Source organism: Biomphalaria glabrata, chromosome 2 (genome assembly GCF_947242115.1).
Source record: "Biomphalaria glabrata chromosome 2, xgBioGlab47.1, whole genome shotgun sequence".
Taxonomy (NCBI): domain Eukaryota; kingdom Metazoa; phylum Mollusca; class Gastropoda; family Planorbidae; genus Biomphalaria; species Biomphalaria glabrata.
The window spans coordinates 14,518,632-14,539,960 of NC_074712.1; the positions used below are offsets into that span (position 1 = coordinate 14,518,632).

At 38.2% G+C, this 21,329-nt stretch overlaps 1 protein-coding gene across 1 annotated transcript in view; it reads right to left on the reverse strand.

Annotated features, from left to right (window-relative positions):
• Nucleotides 1-81: 81 nt before the first annotated feature.
• Nucleotides 82-21,329, reverse strand: part of LOC106078584 (PR domain zinc finger protein 1-like) — a 41,016-nt gene continuing 19,768 nt past the window's right edge. Inside the window, exons 2-5 of the mRNA XM_013239489.2 lie at nucleotides 7,063-7,227; nucleotides 6,569-6,797; nucleotides 3,785-5,009; nucleotides 82-2,322 (exon numbers count right to left, since the gene is read on the reverse strand). Coding sequence (XP_013094943.2) covers nucleotides 2,196-2,322; nucleotides 3,785-5,009; nucleotides 6,569-6,797; nucleotides 7,063-7,200 — 1,719 coding nt within the window. The 5' untranslated portion in view covers nucleotides 7,201-7,227 and the 3' untranslated portion in view covers nucleotides 82-2,195. The remainder of the gene's footprint in view (nucleotides 2,323-3,784; nucleotides 5,010-6,568; nucleotides 6,798-7,062; nucleotides 7,228-21,329) is intronic.

Consider the following 21,329-nt stretch of genomic DNA (forward strand, 5'->3'; position numbering starts at 1 on the left):
AAAAAAAGATTTTTTAAAATCTATAGGTAATGAAGTACCAATATGTTATGTAGAATAAAAGGAAAGAACAACACATTGTGACATGAAAACATTATTGTATTAATTTCAAATAGTAATAAATAGATTCTATACATCATTTGTTCTTTGACTAGTTCAGAAGCATTAAAAGCACACAAATGTATAATATTCAAGTAGAGTATATACACATAAATTCTGGTAATAGATTTTGAACAAAAAGAATGAATGTAAACAGCTAGCCATATCAGGTTTAATAAAACAGAAGTACACAGTATGGTAATATTAATACTTTGGTCTGAAGATTGAATCAAATCACTGAGTCAATGTGATGAAGACAAAATGGCACACTAGAGTCCAACTCTTGTTAGACTTTGATTCAAATCTCAATGTGGGGCACCACATACCTACATTTTTACTTGAAACACACTGCTATCTTATATAACACAATATCACATTATTTCTTCTTTACTTGTGTATGGAGGGAAAATTGACATATGCATTCTTCAGATGATTATTAATAATGACTATTAAGGTAGAGTTCTCTGAAGTGATAATGTTTCTTTCAAAATGAATATTTCATACAAAAAGAAATTATATTTCAGTTATTAGATATAATAAATGGCTAATTATTTAAAAAAATAAATTTTAAAATAAAAATATAAAAAAAATGCTCTCATAAAATAAAAAAATTCATGACTTAACAACTTACGGTTGTTCAATGATTGTGCTCAAATGTAATGGTGTTCAAATATTTATGTCATTGACTGGTATACTGATGTATGATGTGGTGCTCTAAGATTACCTTCTCCAGCATACAGCTGTATTTGTGTATTAGCCTAACTAGTTCAGGGTCTTAACCCACACACAAATCTGAAACAACACATTCAATTAGTTCTCAGGGTGTAACCTTTTTTTAATGGTTGAAATCATCACTAGAAACATTGCTGACCTTGGTAATGGTTATCAAAGTTCATCCGTAACACTGTAGTACTAGTAGGAATCTAAACAACGGTCTTAGACCAACAAAGTGTCTATATTGTCCATTCGTCAAGTTTATTTGGCCTAATTTCAATTGTTAACCGTAACGCCTTAAATTTTAGAATTGAAAATGGCTTCAGTGTTTCTCGTTCCGCATTGATTGCAGGGATTCTACATTGAATTGTATTGAAATCAGGGATCCTGTATTGAATTGAAAACATCAGGGATCCTGTATTGAATTGAAAACATAAGGGATCCTACATTGATTACATAAATCGGGGATCCTGCATTGAATTGTATTGAAAACATCAGGGATCCTGCATTTAATTCAAGTTGTCAGTGAGCCTGCAATGATTACATAAATCAGGGATCCTGCATTGAATTCAAGTTGTCAGTGAGCCTGCAATGATTACATAAATCAGGGATCCTGCATTGAATTCAAGTTGTCAGTGAGCCTGCAATGATTACATAAATCAGGGATCCTGCATTGAATTCAAGTTGTCAGTGAGCCTGCAATGATTACATAAATCAGGGATCCTGCATTGAATTCAAGTTGTCAGTGAGCCTGCAATGATTACATAAATCAGGGATCCTGCATTGAATTCAAGTTGTCAGTGAGCCTGCAATGATTACATAAATCAGGGATCCTGCATTGAATTGAAGACATAATGGGATCTTGTATTGAATTGCAGACTTCTTCACCTCGTATTGAAAATGGAATGCACAGTAAGCGTAATGAAAAAAAAAAAAAAAAAAAGAAGTATTGCTGTCTTGTATTAAAAAAACCACCCATCAATCAGTATTGCAACGTGACTCACCATCAGAATTGTCACATAATTTAGCAATGTTCTTCCTGGTTACCATTTTATAAGCAATCTCATAGAGTTCATTGTATCTTTAGTAGGCCTACTAACAATTTGTTAGTTTCAAACAAGCAACTAAAAGTATCATAGGCAAACGGATTGTTGGTCTTCTGTTATCACGTCAAAAAAATGTTTAACGAATACCTGTCAAGTGTACTATGCTAGGTAAGTCATTGTTTTACGCGATTTCTGTGAGACGGCCTATGCGCCTTTTATTAAATCCGTAGTCAGAAAAGTCGTGGCTGACAGTGGACTGGTAATCAAGTCTTGTAGACAAGCAGTGTCATTCTTCTCTCAGGAGAGGGAGCTGGCGCTAAATGACACCGAGTCCTTATGTCACGCGTGCGAGGACATGTGCCTGGTCAAGTGATGCCTCTCTCGGAAAGCCTCGTTGCAGATGTTGCACTTGAGCTTCTCTTCCCGCCTCCGTTTCATTGGGTCAAACTCTCGCTTGTGGTGTGACCTGCGAGAAAATACGAGAAATTTCAAATATTAGGTGATCTCCGAGGATATGTTTCATTTTTTTTTTTTAAATTGGAAAAATATAGATCTACATATCTGAACTCTTATAGTGGAATAAAACAGTCATTGTGAATCCTGGGGGCTTTGTATATATGATAACTAGCATTATCCACCGGCTACACAGTTGATTAGTTCCCAGGCTATACCGGTATTACATTTGTTTTGCCATGGACCCCTTCCTTTTTTTTTTTTTTTACTTATTAATAGAAATGCCTACAAGTAAATACTTCTCTATTCATCCATTTCACCCGCGAATTCTAGTATTAGACAATGCTGAAATGTACCAGTCCGTTACATCGAGCATCACTTCTCTCCCCCACCCCATCCCCACCCAAACTCTTCTCCTTATTCAATTGTCTTATTTCCACTCTCTTTTATTCTTCTTCTACTTTTTAGTTCCTAATCGAAATATCTAATAGACTCTATATCCCCCCCCCCCCACTGTAAGCCCTAGAAAATGTCAATACATACAATGTATGACTATTCATAGGCTTTTCAGTTCTGTGATACTGTTTGGCCTGAGGGTCCCCCCCCCACTGTAAGCCCTAGAAAATGTTAATACATACAATGTATGACTATTCATAGGCTTTTCAGTTCTTTGATACTGTTTGGCCTGAGGGTCCCCCCCCCCCCCACTGTAAGCCCTAGAAAATGTTAATACATACAATGTATGACTATTCATAGGCTTTTCAGTTCTTTGATACTGTTTGGCCTGAGGGTCCCCCCCCCCCCATTTTTTGTTATTGTTATCCTGAGCATCGAACGCTCACATAATATTTGGCTGAGCTCTCACCCCACCCTACCATATTAACACTCTTCTAACAATTTTTCCCCCCTGAAATATAGTATGTCAGTTAAATAAGAACAGCCCGCATACACAAACACAAACTTCTGGTCTGAGAGTTCTAATGTCACCAATCTCACTGTATTCTCACTTTGCCCTTCTTCCAACGTCAGCACCTCTAAAATAAATAGTTCTACATTCAATTGTAAGATATTTCATAAGCTATGAGTGTGTGTTTTTGGGAGGTTTTTTTTTAATTTATTTTTTTACAGAAAGTATAATTAGGTTGACAATGCGAACAAATAAGGATGGACTGTCTTCGGGATTGAAACCCTTCATTCTTTTCTGAAGAGCAGCTTTCAGTCTTGCATTTCTCTTTAAAAAATAAATACATTATACAGTAGCATGGCTTACGTGAATACTTACTTGCAGTGATTTTTTTTTTTTTGTAGAGATAACTAGGTGCCGGAACTCAGTGATAGATTGCCTAACGTTTAACTATTAATACATTAATAATAAACTTTAGAATTCAAGAAAAGTAATATTTTTTTCACCACATTGAAAAAGGTGCCGGTACGCCGTACCAGTGCGTACCGTCACAAAAAAAAGCACTGCTTACCTCATATGGTAAACAAGGTCAGAGGTCATTCTGAAGGTAGCATTGCACTTTGCGCACCAATTCTGTGACAAATTGAGCGCGTTGATGGGAGAAGATAGTAACGTTGGGTTGGTGCTCTGTAGAAGCTTCTCCACCATTGGGTTAGTGCTCTTTAGGAAGCCCAGACTGGAGATGTGTCTGTCAGCAAACAGAGCCTGCTTGGCCAGATGTTCACAGTTTCTGATGTTCGCTGCGAATGATTCCGTCAGGGGACCGACGGCGGGAATCGTCGCCCGACACATTTCCAGTAACCCTGGAGGAATCTGGTCCGGGAAAGCTGAATGGTGCATGGATAAAGCTCTACTTGATGAACTAGCCCCGAGAAGACTTCCGCCGGGAATTCCGAGAGCCGATGGGGTAGGGATAAGTGGGATACGTGGCATGTAGAGACCCATAATGGGAGGTCTTGACTGGTCAGGGGAGCTGACCGTGGTCAGCTGTGACGCCATGGGCTTGACAGGCGGTCGCACGGGAGGGGGCATGGAAGATGAGCACGGCTCGCTTCTTGGGGACACAGCTGTCGGGCTGTGCAATATGGCAGAGACTGGTGAATTCGTCTTGGTCGCCGACAGACCGTGAGTTGTACCCATTACAGGTGAGTTCAACGAAGACGTTGCTGAAGGGGGAGAACTCGTCTTCATCGGCGGAGAAATGGTTTTGGTCCTAAGTGGGAAGTTAGTTATAATAGGGATAGGAGACAGTGTGTGCTCTGACGTCACTTTTCTAAATGCGCTCTGGCCTTCTGGTACAGCGTCACCACGGCCAATGTCAAGGTCTTCCCTCGCTTTGCTCACGTGACTTTTACTCAGTTCTTCAATGGAATGGCTAATTATAGAATCTTTCTTCGTCTTCGGCAGCTGCACGTCTGAAGTTTTCTTGGCCGGAGGCGCTTCTGCACCAGAATCCTCTAGGTGTCGCTTGCTGGCGATGGTGAACATGGCGTTGTTGTTGGTCATGTAGCTTAGCATCTGGTGCTGTTTGTTCTCGGCGTATCCCTCGATGTCGTTTCCGGCGTTGTTTCCAAGACATCGCAGGTTTCCGTTGAGTTTGGTCAGGGGGTGAGCGGGTACTGGGGGGAATAGCCTGTCCTCTGCGGTGAATGTGCACTTGAATTTGAGGTGAGCTCTCAGTGGGTAAGGAAAGTCAAACATCTCCCCACAGTGTGAGCAAATATATTGCTCATCATCTGAAGAAAAATAACAAGATGACGTTTTTGTTGAAATATTTATTTACAAATAAATGTATTATATATTATTATTGAATTGGCAATAGTATTGACAAAACATTGATATGTATCTATGTTTAGCTAAAGCCATTTTGAAGATGATCAATATAAGAATGGGGTGGGAGGAAAAGGTCAACATACGAACCACTAAAAAGTAAAGTTCAGTTTCCCTTTCAGACCTTGTGGTCTATAATGCAAATAGGTCATCTGTTTCTGTGGCCTACGGTTAACAATGGTGTTATGTGACCAGCACAACGACCAACCGCCTTTACTTTTCTCCAACTAATGTCAGCTACCCATCAGAGCTGGATGGACTCAGAGGTGCCCAAAGATCCAGAAATTAAAAATCCCAGTCTTCACCAGAATTCGAACCCGGGTTAGGAAGCCAAACAATTTACCGCTCAGCGACCGCGCCTCCACGAACCACTATCTTAGGCTCATAATTGTTTCTGCTAATTGGCCAACGACTAATCCAAAAAAAGTTAAAACAAATAAAAAAAAGTGACTTCAACAACCTTTTGTTGTAGAGAACAACATTTTTTTCCTCATCATGTTAGACATAATAATTAGGATTTTATTATTTAAAGACCAAATTTATTTTTATTTTTTTTTAAAGGAAGCCTCAGATATTGAGTTATTCAATTTAAGCTTGTCATCATAGGAATCCTTGGGCCTTACGCCTCTTTTCTTTGCCTCTTTTTTTGGGCTTTATATACCTCTCTTTTTGGCCCTCCTGCCTCTTTTATGGGCTTTTTTTTTTCAATTATTATTATAAGTTCTCACAGTTCATAAATATTAAAGTATAAAGAATTAAAATTAAACTTAAAAATATGATTAATCAATACTTAATTAGTAATTAAAATAGTGAATCTACATACATAGTAGGTAGAAAGTTCAAGATAATGAAAACAAAGAAAACTTGATCTGTCTTGTGAAGATGTTCATTCCAATATAGCGGATGCTTTATAGTCGAGAGTCTAGATCTATTCTTTTTTTTTTTTTTTTCGCTTTTTTGTGTGATTTTCTGCGTTTGGTCTTTGCACCTCAATCAATAGGTTTTGGTTTTTATGTTCTTTGAGTGTAGTTTAATTTTCTATCGTAATTCCTTACTTCTATTGTTAACGTTAAAATGTTTTAATGTTCTGACTTATTTTACTACAATTGAATAAACTTGTATTTGGTAGAATGGTTCTTAGATACATTTGTCATCCTTAAATAACTGGTGAATGTATAGTTTTTTTTTAATGTTTGTTTGGTTGATGCACATGATGGTTGGGTGTTAGCTCCCTTGATAAACATTTTTTTTGTCCCCCTTTTTGACTTGCTCAATATGAGACATTTCCGACTCTCAGATAGTCTGTAACTGTATGAAGCTTTGCAAACTCATGCTGATCTACCAGGCGTTGGTGTATGTTTGTATCTCAGAATATAAAACTCTGGGGGTATGCGAGCTACACTACCTTCACCCCCATCTATCTGGCGCTAGTATAGAGATGGCTAGGTCAGCATCTAGTACTCACCACGTTTGGAGTTGCTCTGAAGTTCTGGGACCCCAAGAAGCTGAGTAAAGTCTTTGCTGTACCACACTAGCAGTTCCTCGCCTGCCTTCACTATACGTAACGTCCGGTAGTAGACTCCGCCTTCTTTGGGGTAAGCCTCCATGTTCTGCTCTTCCTCGTCACGTGCTGGAGACACATATGGCAGCCAATCAATGTTTCGAATTCCTCCTCTGCGTTCTTCTGTATCAACCTAAACAAAGGATAGATAGATAGATAAATACATAGATAGATACATAGATAGATACATATAGATAGATAAATAGATACATAGATGATAGACAGACAGACCGATAGATAGATAGATAGATAGATAGATAGATAGATAGATAGATAGATAGATAGATAGATAGATAGATAGAGATAGATAGATAGATAGATAGATAGATAGATAGATATGTTTCTATTTCTCATATAATGTGCTGGTATACAACAGACGAGTTGTCAAAGAGATTTACCCTTAGGAGTACTCCATCAGGTTGTCTATCACAAGTCAACATTCCTATGACGTAAGCCGGGTCAGTCGCCGTTACGTGAGTAGGGAAAGGACCGAAAATTTGCCCATAGTCTATATCGCTGACTGTGACCACGCCCATTGTGTCCTGTATGGAGGGAAGGGTGATCTGAAATGGGGAAAAAAAAATTTAAATAAAAAAAAAAACAAAAGTTATCTAAGGGGATGAACATATAACTATATCTCTATATAATAAAAAAGTTATTTCCCTTATGCGATATCAAACAAAATAATAAATTTTCAATATTAAATTGATTAATTGGCTGACTTTTATATTGATTCTTGTTTTGTTAGGTAAAATAAATAATTTAACTTGATCCGAGAATGGGTGTGGAAAAAAAATAACGTTTACACTTATTTAAGGGGACAAAACTCTACATGTTTGTCAATGTAAATACGGAATGATTAAATTTTCTTGTTGGTATCAAACACAATAAATAATTACCAGTTATTAATTGACTTATTGTTTTTTTAAATTGATTCATGTTCTGTCTATGCCAGGGGTCGGCAACCTTTTGAGTCAAAAGAGCCAAAAATTACAATTTACAAAATTTTAAATTTTAAAGAGCCACAAAGTTTTTCTTGCATTAATAAATAGTAATCGCACATTTTTTTTCATTAAAAAAAATGTTTATTATATATAAGTAGTGTTTTTAAACAACAAATTAGATATTATATCTATAGCATTATTACATAATTATTTTTTTTATTTCGGTAACAACTAAAACAGTTAAACATTTGCTTACAACAATAGCTTGATCTTCAACAACAAACAATTGAACTTTTAAATTCAGTGGAAGCGTTGGCTTTATATGGTTTTAGAAAGTTTGGATACATTTGGCTCAAAAGTTGTTGTTTTTAGTTTCAAACACGACTCTAAATTTTCAATTGTTAGTTGGCTGCTTACTTTACTTTTAATTATATTCATGAAAAAAAAAACACTCTTTCTCGCACAAATATGTCGATCCGAAGATAGACAGCACTCCAAATGCCAACTTCTTCCCTCTTGGTAGCAATATGGGAGATTATTCCATGCGCCGAATCAACTCGCAGCATTTCTTTTAAAGCTGTCCATTTTTGTTGCGTTACGTACATATATTTCTGGAATTCCAACTCTTTCAACTTTCTTTTCAACTCTGTAAATTTTCCACCCCATAATGCTTTACTTTCTAAATCAACCAATTGCATTTCTAGAGATCCAGTATCAATTCCGAGTATGTAACGCTAGATTTCCTTACTATTTATGTTAAAAGGATATAATAGGAATGCTAGAAATGTTTTGTTGGTTTAGAACTGCTCAAATCTATCAAGAAATTCAACATTGGTTTTATAAATGTGCTGAAGTAATTCGTGTCAAAAGTTGCTCTGATTTTATCGCGATACTGCTTTGGAAATTCAATATAAAGTGACTTACCGCTCTGAATAAATTCTGGAAAAAGAATTAATTTTTCTTCAGAACAAACCAACTATTCTACCAAAACATAGGATGGGTTTCCCTTTCCTTGCAGTTTTAGATTCAGCTCATTTAATTTCTCTGTTATATCAACCATAAAATGAAATGCTTGCAAATAGTAGTCGTGCTCTAATACAGGGAGATGAATGCCTTTATCACTTAGAAATGTATTTATTTCATTTAAGCACAAAGCAAAACGTTTCAACACCTTACCTTTGGAAAGCCATTGCACTTGATTGATAAGAAGTAGCTCGGAATACTGAGTCTCCATTTCGTTTAACAATTCTTTAAACTGGCGATTGTAGAGTGCTTTTGACCAGATGCTGTTAACAATCTTGATTACCAAATTCATTACCGCAACTTTTTCGATCCGAATCGTTTTGGGCACAAAGAGCTTCTTGGGTGTATTATTCAGTAATACGTAAATATTTCGTGATTTATTTTGCTTCGAAAAATCGTTGTTGCCCTTTTATTTTTCTTGTCATAGTTCTGGCTCATTCAATTGCTGTTGAAACGATTTTTATTTAAATCGATCTTATTGTTTTCAAGGTATTTTTGCACGGCATACACTATATCTTTTTCTCAAGTTTGTTCCGAGAAAGGTTGCAATCCTTGAAGTTCTTCTTTTGGACCTTGGGAAGACATATACCTAACAAAATGGGCAACTTGTGCCGTGTCTTTATGTAGCAAGATTAGCAAGTGACAGGACAAAAGAAAGTTGAATATCTTACAACTGTAAATGTGTTACTTTTGAAGACATTTTAAATATTCTACCTTGCTGAGTTTTCGTAGATAGTGGCACATCTTTGATTTTTATCAAGATTTCTGGTTTGTTTTTGAAATCACGAAACAGTTCTTCAGATGCACGTAGGAAGCAGTCTTTGACATACTCACAATCTGGAATTGTTTTGCCTTTTTGTGCAATTTCGAGTGGTACCGCAAAGCCTGCCAGATTAGCATTACTTGTAGATTGCTTCTAACTTTGAGAAGATAATTGCTTCTAACTTATTTACTTGAAACAACAAACTTTAAGTCACAGCCAAAGCACTCGGTGAAGTCGCCAATTCATCTAGCGTCGAAAGCGACTTGAAAGCTACATAGAAACATCCGACGATGGCGTCATTAGAGAGCTTCTGACGGACTGACAACAGATTCAGAACTATTTAAAAAAATGTTTTGATAAAATAAATAATATTTGCGTATGTAACTAAGGAGCCGCAGCTTCACACCCAAAGAGCCGCATGTGGCTCGCGAGCCGCAGGTTGCCGACCCCGGGTCTATGCCAATGAATAATTGTGCAAAGTTTCAACTGGAACCGAGACTGGGTGTGTGAGAAATAACGTGTAGGTACTAGCTTTATACCAGACAGACAGACAGACAGACAGACAGAGTTGAAATAAGCTTTGTAAAAAAAAAACGTTTGTTAGTGAAAAATATGCCTTCAAATGGGGAAAAAAGAAACAATACAGAATCAGTTTATACCGTCGAGGTCAACTACAAAGTCATCATAGCATTTATCTTGTTTTTCAATTGTACATATTACACATGATTCTTCAAAGAAAGCTATGGCATATCTTTGCGTCATAGTGGTGCAAATATTAACACACAGGCGATACGTGAACTGAACAAAACTACGTGGCGATAGAAAAAAGACAGAACTGAAATAGATTGTCGAGTGGAGACTCACCGTGATAATAATGTCGGGCTAAATCTACTGGCACGGCTATTCGGAGCCAGTGACATATTAAATTCTCTTATTTTAAAGGACTATTAGAACAATTCAGTTAGGCGAGAGACCCTGGGCCTTAATCACACGGCGACCACTCACTGTATGAGAGGCCATTGATTTCAGTGGAGATAAAAAGAGTGGCTTTCAGGGTAGAGGCCTGGCGCTTTAAGCGAAAGGAGGTGCCGGTGGACCCTCCCCAGCCTCATTTACCCACTCCCACAGACACTCACAATTTCAGCCCGCGGCTATGTAGCAAACTCTTGACTACCATGTGGGTCTATCGGTGAAAAAAAAAAGTGACACAAGTCAGATATAGTCATAGCATCTGATAGCAATAAATAGAAGTCCGATCTAAGTGGAGGGAAAGACAGGGGAGTACCAGTGCGTTTTGTGAGGGGGGTGGGGAAGGGTAAGATGGCGGATGGCAATGAGTTGCAAGGCACGATACAAGGAGAAGGGGTCGAGGAAGGATATGAGGCAATAAACTTGCCCCGCTTGCGGAGCCCTTAACATCATCAGCTGAGGCACTCTCCTGGTAATTTCAACTCCAGACAAGATTCACAAGGTGGGAGGGGGGTCCTTTCCCCAGCTCCTGACTAGAGCCCAGCTGATTGAGTCTGGCCAGCGAAGCACACATACGCTAGCGTCAGGCAAAAATATGTTTTGTAGCGAGCTAAGTGATTTTTCTCCGTTTCAGAACCGAAACGAGAGAGAAAGAGAGAGAGAGAGAGAGAGAGAGAGTAAGAGAGAGAGAGAGAAAGAGAGAGAAGGTTAGACCTCTAGCAATCGAGAGCCTGTTTTTCCCGTAATGGAGTCAATTGGGATTTCATTAGAGACAAATTTCTGGGGACTAACCAGGGGCGGCTCTCACCATCACCATAGCGTGAGGCCAGATTTGGCCATTGTCGTAAATTAGCCTGCTGTGAGATCAACATCTTAATACTTGGCCATGGGGTCAACTTCACCTTTTTTTTTCCCCCAAAAAATTTCATCGACCCTTAGAAATTTAAGCACATAAAAGCAGATGGCTTGAAAAGTTGGAAGAGAAAAGGTCGCGGATTGGAAAAGTGCGATAAAAAAAAGAGAGAGTTTCACCCCACTGACCTAGATAATTTGAAATACTGTTTGCGTGTCTTTCTTTATGCAATAAAATACAGTAACATGGTAAAATCGATATTGTAACTGCTAAATCTTAAAATACGAAAAATATTAACCTATATCGTTTAAAATCAAGTGGCTTTTGACATTTTTTTTTTAAAACTCTCTACCCCGATACACCCAAAAGATAGATATATATAGTTATCCGCCATGTATGACAATCTCCATTAAAATCAAAGAAGATCAAAAGCGTAATTTATGAGAGAAAATGAAATGTTTATCAGCTAGCTTTTTTTTGGGGGGGGGGGGAGGGGGGAAGGGGAGGGAGGTTGTCATGTACACAATATACAAAGTGTTGTGAAGCTGTGTATATTATAAGGTATATTGAATTTCTTGAGCCTTGCGGTGAGAACCAAATTTCTAAACTTTATTAATATCAAGGATGTCTATCATAGTTTGGCAACTAAAAGTGGATACGAAGGTCAACAGTAACTCTTTAAGCTATTTAGTTGGCAACCAAATTCTTTTAGTTTTGAATCCTTGACCATGCTTCTTGTGTTGGCCTCCTTCAGTCGTAACGACTATGGTTCATTTCGTAGAACACTTTTTCAAGTGATTGTGCAGCTTTATTTAGGAGATACATTCCCATCCACATATATCGCGGGTTGATGTGGCTTTCGCTTTGGTGGTAGAGGAGCCGGCCATTTTTCGTATGGCACGTTTTTCTTCCAGATCTGAGATCCAAGTTTTTTTCGCTGTCCATAGCGTAGTGCTGTTTAGGACAATGTCTTCCCAATGGTCAGTATCAATGTTCACTGTTTTGAGTTCACGTTTTTTTACATCCACGTTACGGAGGTGGGGGCGAACAGTTTTTCTGAAGCCAGACGCAAGTTGTCCGTAAAGAATGACTTTCGGGATGCGATTGTCTTCCATCCGGCGAACATGTCCAAGCGCAGGCGGCGTTGTTTGAGGGATGTACAGATACTGGGAGGACCCGTTCGCGCAAGAATCTCAGTATTTCACACTCTCTCTCTCTTGCTATGTGATTTTCAAGATCCTTCGGTGCCGCGCAAGTCGAGTGAGTTTAGTTTTCTCTCTTTGCATAGGTAGTCCATGACTCACTGCCATACAGTAGTCTTGTAGACCTCCATTTTGGTCGCTGTAGTGGGCTTCTGGTTTTCCTAAACTCTTGTATATATTAATTAAAATGTCTCTCTTCTTTTTAATTAGTGTAACTTATTCATTATGTTCCTTTTCTCGCCCCCACGATTCTCTATATAGATTTGTCTTCTTTTTCTATGTTACTGCGTTTAATTGACTAAGTAAGAAAGTAGACCGGATCTAAAAAATCAAAATGAAAAACCAATAGCAGATTATTGAGTTTAAAAGGAATCGTGGAAATCACCAATGGTTAGTTTTTCACTCTTGTAAGAACTAGTGATAGAATCGTATTTTAATAAGAATTAGTGATAGTCATGAAAGGCTTACTTTTTCCCGCAATAAGATCGCTAATCAAAGATAATGTCTATAAATACACCGAGTAGGCCTATTTATTTGTCAATGGTCTAATTCAGATTCTCGTAAAAGATCATTACAAAATGTTTTATAGAGAGACTTATACTAGAATGTCAGCGTAGACCGTAGGGTCTCATTATAGTTTCAATATAGAGTCTACATTATTGTACAGCTAATACGCCATTCTTTTCAACAAAAAGGAGAATACATGTTAAATGTAAACGCAACAAGTTTTTAAAGAGACTGCTCAACTGCTTAATATGACGTGCACAACTTTAAGTATTTTTTAAAAAGCTTTTATCAACTCACTCTGTCTGACTGGTAAAAAGTTTGTACACATTATTTCTCCCAAACCCAATCTAGGATCAAGCTGAAATTTCGCACAGTAATTTTTTTTTAACCTGACAACAGAAGAATCAATAAAAAAAAATTAACCGATTAGTTAATTAACTTTTGGTAATGAATTATTTTGTTTGGTATCTCGAACAATGGAAAGATACTGTAATTGTCTGAATTGTTGGTATAAGCTGAATTAATTCTCTTTGTATGTCGACGTCTGAGTCTTAGTGAATAGAAACCTAAAAAATAGGTCGGGGCTATAGAATTAATAGATAACTATACAATCTTCCATGTTCATAAGCTCTCCACGAGCTGAGTGGTTACCGTGTTGCCTTTAGTGGATTACGAAGTCTTGAGCCATGAGTTTGAATTTAGGTCGTCCCCATTTTTTTTAATTTTTATAAACGCTTTTTATTGTTTACATATGAAAGTCTATATCTGGTCTCATCATCATGTCACTCTCAGGAATCCTGAACTTCTTCTTCTTCTTCATCGTTCTCATTGTTATGTTGGAGTGTTCATATGACTAGACCAATACATGAGATGAACTGCGCAGTGGTTTCCAAATCAGGGAGCTCTCCATATAGTTTTCTTTCTATTGGGGTGATTTGGGGCCAATGACTTATACGGGTCTCTTGGTAGAGAGAGCAGTTTTGGAGGACGTGGTCGGCATTTTCTGGTGATACTCCACATGGGCAGATTTCACTGGTTCCAATTTTGAGCTTCCGGTACATGTGTTGTCGCATTCTGTTGTGTCCGGTCCTGAGTCGAAAGATTAGACGTTGGTCTTGTCGGGATAGCTTATAGTAAGCGTCATCTTTCTTGTGATTTGGATGGGAGCTCGTTCATTTCTCATTTATTTTATCTACAATTAATTTCTTCATTTCTTCTGGGTAGAGTGCAGAGTTTACTTGTGAGTTTGTTCTCCCACTCTTGGCGAGTGTGTCAGCCTTCTCATTTCCTGCTAGTTGTATGTGAGCTGGTATCCATTGAATAACAGTTTTTTTGCTGTTGTTGTTGAGCTTTGTAAGTGCTGTTCTGAGGTTTTTAATATAAGGGGAATCAGAGTTTTGCAAGCTTTGGAGGGTTGTTTTCGCGTCTGTTAGAAAGACAATCTGACTGTGAGGGGAACTTGGATGATTTGCTAGCATGGTAGCAGCTAGTGCTAGTGCTTCCCTTTCTGCTCTGTGACTGTCAGAGAGCTCTCCAGTTGCAAAGGATTTTTCTAGTTTTCCTCCATCTGGCCATTCGATAAGTATTCCAGCTCCTCCATTTGTGGTGGCTTTATGGGATGAGCCATCCGTGTAAACTCTGATCCACTGATTGCTAGGGTAATTGGTATGTAGAAAACAGTTCACTATTTCCTTGAGCTCTGTTTGTTTGTAATCAGATTTTCTTTTTATGTTTTCAATATGGTCCCTTATAGTAGGAAGAGGGCTTTCGTCCCAGGGTGGAGATTCATTATAGTGTATCGAGGATTCCAGAGTAATTTTTTCAAGTTGATGTTTCTTTTTTAGGTTTAGAGATTCCTCTATGAAATTGGTCCTTTTGAGACGTTTTTTTGTGCCAGTTTTGTGGATTTTTGTTCTGATTGTGTGCCTCTCCAAGGTTTCCAATTTAGTGAATTGGGAAATGATTTCTATTTCTCTTCTTTCATCCAGAGAGATCAGGGCAGCGGTTTTCTCCATAGCTCTTATGGGTGTTGTTTTGATTGCTCCTGTCATTATCCTTAGACCAATATTTTGAACCTTGTCTATCTTTCTTAGGTTGGTTTGGGCTGCTGAGCCCCATGCTGTGGCACCATATTCTAGAACAGGTCTTACATAACTGGTATAGGTCTTTTTCAGGATGTTGTGATTAGCTCCCCAATCTGTGCAGGCTAATTTTTTCAAGAGGGATAGTCTCTGGATGCCTTTACTCTGTGTTTTATCTATTTGGTTTTTCCAGGTTAGTCTCGGGTCATAGGTGACTACAAGATAAGTAGGGCTGTCATTTTTTTCTAAAGCTTCCTTATCTAATGTTAATTTTATTGTTTGTTGTTTTGTTGACAGTGAGAATATGGTATATGCTGTCTTTTTTGTGTTGATGGACATGCCCCAGTCTTTGGACCAATTATTGAGTTTATCAAGAGCATCCTGAACTCTTTTTCAACTTTTTTCCACAAATCCCAATCTACAGATATAGCAACCAAAATGTCAAATCTTTTTTTTTTTTTAAAAAGTCTTATATAACGAAATAATAATGAAAAGGGTGACACAATTACGGCCCTTTTTCTTTATAAAACAAATTTAATTAATTCCCTCTAATTGATTAAATCCGTGGCCGAGAAGTAAAGCGCTTGGCTTCCAAACCGATCCCGGGTTCGAACCCTGGTGAAGACTGGGCGTCTCTGAGTCCACCCAGCTCTAATTGGTACCTGACATTAGTTGAAGAAAAGTAAAGGAGAGGAGGTTGGTCGTTGTGCTGGCCACATGACGTTAACCGTGGGCCACAGAAACAGATGATCTTTACATCATCTGTCTTATAGATCGCAAGGTCTGAAAGGGGAACTTAATCGATTAAATCGTTGGTTAATTTTTTAAATAGATTAATGTATTTTGTTCGACTATAAATGCTTGTGCAAAATTTCCACTTCATCCGAGAATGGGAAGTGGGAGAAAAATTTGTAAAAGAATCCTCCTAGACAGACAGAGAGACAGACAGAAAGACTGTGTGAGTTAATATAAACTCTGTAAAAAAAAAAAAGCCCTAAATCCGTGAGACTGAGGGCAACTTCTGGTCTGACGCGAACAATGTGTCCAATTCTGAGTTAAATTGATTAAGTTGTTTAGGGGTTTTCAATTAAAGCAGATCCTGTTGGTCAACCCCCCTCCCCAATCCCCTTCCAAAGCTCCCTTCCCAGATAGCTTGGTCTGGGCTGATCACGCTACTCTGTCTGTTTCTGGTCAATAGATTGAAGTCTCAGTTTCTACTCATTTGTAGAAAGACTGATTTTTTACAGAATCATCGTTTTATGTACTTCGTACTTCCTTTATGATGTCAACGAACAAAAATGTGTTCAGAAATGTCAATCTACAACAATTGTGCATCAAGAGGAAAGTCAAAAAATGAATCATAACCATAATAAGTGAGAAATAAATCGTATTGTTTTGAACACATGATGTGCCGCAAGTAAAGTACCATGTAAAACGTGAAGTATCACAAGTAAAGTACCATGTAAAACGTGAAGTATCACAAGTAAAGTACCAAGTAAAACGTGAAGTACCACAAGTAAAGTACCATGTAAAACGTAAAGTACCACAAGTAAAGTACCATGTAAAACGTGAAGTATCACAAGTAAAGTACCATGTAAAACGTGAAGTATCACAAGTAAAGTACCATGTAAAATGTGAAGTATCACAAGTAAAGTACCGTGTAAAACGTGAAGTATCACAAGTAAAGTACCGTGTAAAACGTGAAGTATCACAAGTAAAGTACCATGTAAAATGTGAAGTATCACAAGTAAAGTACTTTGTAAAATGTGAAGTACCACAAGTAAAGTACCATGTAAAACGTGAAGTATCACAAGTAAAGTACCATGTAAAATGTGAAGTACCACAAGTAAAGTACCTTGTAAAATGTGAAGTACCACAAGTAAAGTACCTCGTAAAACGTGAAGTATCACAAGTAAAGTACCATGTAAAACGTGAAGTATCACAAGTAAAGTACCATGTAAAATGTGAAGTATCACAAGTAAAGTACCTTGTAAAATGTGAAGTACCACAAGTAAAGTACCGTGTAAAACGTGAAGTACCACAAGTAAAGTACCATGTAAAACGTGAAGTGTCACGTGAGACCATATTGACGTGGATGGCGTAGTGTAGCGCCATGTCGGATGTACAGACACTTTTTGAGACGCACAGTGAAGTTCTTTGAGAAGTGTTGTATGCAAACGTGAAATGTCCATTGAGATGTAAAGTGTGATTTTTTGACGTGACGTATAATGTGAGACGTGACATTTGATACATGAAGTTGATACATGAAGTGTCATATGAAACGTCAATTTTCATATGATAACATCAAATACTATATGATAACATCAAATACCATATGATAACATCAAATATCATATGATAACATCAAATACCATATGATAACATCAAATACCATATGATAACATCAAATACCATATGATAACATCAAATACCATATGATAACATCAAATATCATATAAAGGTTAGAGATTTACATAGACGTAAATCAATCAAAAAGAATCCTCCAGTTTGTATGTCTGACTGTCCTTCCTTCTTTGCGTCCTTCCTTAAATCATGTCGGTCTGACCATCTTTCAGTCTGCCTGTCTGTTTTAGCGTATCCATTCGTCTATCTCTCTCTCTCTCTCAACAAGTGTCTGTCCACAAGATAAAAGATCTGCGCTGACATACGATAAAAAGGGGAAAAGGAGGGGGGGGGTGGAAGATCACCAAGACAGGTGTGGGCGCTTCGAACTCATTTCTCTTCTCGACTCCACCACGTCCCAGCGCCCCGTCCCAAGGGACCGGCAACCCATGATTAGTGTCCATACTGCCCGTAACTAATGCCTTCCAGCCGGCACGCTGCCCATCCCCCCCTTGCTCAGCTGTGAAATGGAAGGACAGAGAGAGGGACATCGAGCCCAGAGATAAACAATGGACTAGAAATAAAACAAGAGCTTTCTTTCGGAGACCCATTGCAATGTAGATTTGAGTTCGAGATTATTCTGTTTATACCAAGTTTATATCAACCCACTCTGTCTGTCTGGTACATATTCTGAATACCTCATTTCTTCCACGTCCATATCTAGGGTTAAGTTGAAACTTTGCACAATTATTCATTGTTAATTTGTTACTGACATAACATGTATCAATAAAAAAAATATTTAACAATTAGTTAACTGAAGAGATGTAATTAAATTTTTTATTTCGAAAAAGGGATATAAATCTTACAGTAGACCTATTTAGATATATGGCTGCAAAAGTGGAGTTTTTCCCCTTAGATAAGCTTTTTTTTTTGTTGTTTGTTTTCGTATTTTTTTAACAAGCTTATAAATAAAGACAGAGCAGTTATACTTCATTTCCCATAGCATTGTTATAACTGCTCTCACACCCACGCATAGAGTGCGCACCACTGCACTTTTCGGCACATGTGTTGGACAAATAGAAAGACAAGCAACATAAGACAGTTAGTCCCGGCTACGTGAATGGAGAAACAGATCCGTCTAGAGTTGTAGAGAGTAACAGTGTCAGTGGACAGGACCCCAGGCGAGAAGCAGCTTAGGTTCTCAGTGTGGGTTGTGTGGTCAGGAAGTCCTATGGGAATCTGTATAAGGGTCCTGTTGGTGGAAGACATTCATGTTAGTTAATAAGAGGATAGAAAGCTGCACGTACCGTGACCCTGTGTTAGGGGCGAGATAGTGAACCCTGTAAGTAGAAAAAAGTTCCCCTTTCAGACCTTATGGTCTATAGGGCAGATGATGTAAAGGTCATCTGTTTCTGTGGCCTACGGTTAACGAGGGTGTCATGTGGCCAGCACAACTAATGTCAGGTACCCATTAGAGCTGGGTGGACTCAGAGGCGCCCGAAGATCCCGAAATTAAAAATTCCAGTCTTCACTAGGATTCGAACCTAGGTCCCCGGTTCGGAAGCCAACGTTTTACCGCTAAGCCACCGCGCCTCCGGTGAACCCTGTAGAAACGTGAAAACATCGGCGGCCCATGTAGGCCTGAGTTAGAAGACTAAGACACACGTGTTTTATTGTCTTCATCTCGCACTAGCTATTACCTTAAGGTACATCACTGAGCTACCTCCCTTAGATTCGTCACACAGCCTCCATAAGTCATGTAGCCGGGCGCTATAATGAACATTCTCGCGCCATGGTTGCCACACCAATGCTTATATTGCACTTATTAAGCTACCATTCAATAGTTGTGAAGACACAGTATTAAGAGATTGGGGAGGGAGTGCTAAGGTGCAAGTCCATCGACAAATCCACGCACTCTACAGCTGTTCATCCTATCACCTCCATCACCTATCCTGACTTTCGAACAACAGTAATACATCATATTCCAGACATTGACCATTTCAACAAATTTGATTAGCATACTGTAACTAGCCTTGACCTTCCACGTGAAAAATAAAAAAAAATATCCCCCCAGACAATAAAACACATTGCACTTGAATAAACCCATGAACAGTAAAAAAAATATATTTGTTTGCATCAATTAGAAGAGAAACAAATTGTTTTGTATTGGGGCTTGTGGACTTCCACTTTTTTTTTTTTTCTGGCACTAAAAAAATCTACCCGAAATGTCTGAACTTATTCCGCTTCCAGATAGAGTTATCTCTCTTCTTTTATATTTTAAACACACTTTCATTCTTATTCTCTCCCTTTCTTTATTTTCTTTCCCCCCGTCCCCCCATCGATTCGGACAGAGTCACCTCCCTTGGGCCTATCTTGAGTGTGATGTGGACCAAATTGCTTTCTGCGCAAGTCCAGAACTAGCCAATCAGCGACGCTTATCGCGTCCAATCATGGCGGTCCCAGCGGGAGCAGCGACGAAGAAATCAGCTGCTAATCGGTAACGGCTACTGGCAGAAGGCTAGGAGACTGGGAAGGGGGTGTCTGGGCTGCTGTTGAAATCTTTTAGCTTTGTCAACTGTCAAATTAGAGCACCAGGACAAAAATATTTGGACGCAAATCTCTATTGTGTATTTTCTCCCATTATTTGAACTGTTGAAAGTCTAGTAGGTAAGCTCCCCCCCCCCCCCCCCGCAAAAAAAATAAAATAAAAAAAACAAATGCTGGGCTGTTGGGTTACAGGCGTTAACGGAAACGAAAACTAAAATGGCCAATAACGGAAATAGCATTTTGCTTATTGGTAATTACAATAGGACCAAAAAAAAAATAAAAGAGTAAAAAATAAAAAAAAAAACAGTGAGATTCATAACAAACGAATATTCACATTTGACTAGAAAAGTACCTTTAGTAAAATCACTAAATTTAGAAAACCACCAGGATAGAAGACTCAAAAGTAAAGTAGCAATGATACATAAAACACTAAATCACAATCTTCAAATACAAAAACAAAATCTAATAAAATACTCAGAAAGACACAAAGATAAGGGAACATTAGGCCTTTTCGTTCTATGTGCTAGGACAAATTTGTACAAAAGCTCCTTCTTCCCTAGTGCTATTAGAGCATGGAATGGGTTGCCTGAGCTAGCCAGGAAAACCAGTGACTTAGCAGCCATTGGTTAATATGCATTACTAAATGTATGACGCGTAGGGCGTAATCGTCTTCTTTTTTGAAGTAACGTCTGTATTATGTAAGATAAGATAAGATATATGTTAAATATGTTAAATATATGAATTAACGTCTGTATTATATAAGATAAGATAAGATAAACAAAAGTGAAGTTTAGTGCTGAAACAATGAATGATGTAATAGGCTATACAGCAGCCTGAGTCCTTAATAAACAATCCTTTGGGTCCTTAGTATATATATATCACTTAGACTTAGGTCCTCCCGCATCGTTCGGCGCATTTGCGACAAGCTGTCTCCACAAAGATCTGTCACTGGCAATGTCTGAAACCTCCTCCCACCTGGTGTCCACTGTTCTGAGGTCCTCCATGAAAGTGTGGCGCCAAGTTATACGAGGACGTACCTGTTTGCGCTGTCCTTGTGTTGGCCTCCATGTCATCGCGACTCTTGGTATGCATAGTTCATTTTGACGGAAAAGATGTACCGCAAACCTCTTGCGATGACGCTCTGTCACAACCTAAGTGTTCGACTCCCAGTTCGGCATAGGATTTGTTTGAGGCCCGATCTATATAACTGACTCCCAAAATCCGTCTCAGCCATTTTTTTTATTGATATATATATATATATATGTTATTAATTATGTATTTAACTATTTATCTTTCGTTGAAACTAAGAAATGTATCATCCAAGAAGGAAAATAAAAACTGAAATAGCAATCAAAACGAAAACTTTATTTTGTTGAAATCATGATTGCAGTCAATTTACGGTGAAATTGAAATTCCGAAGCAATATTGAAAAT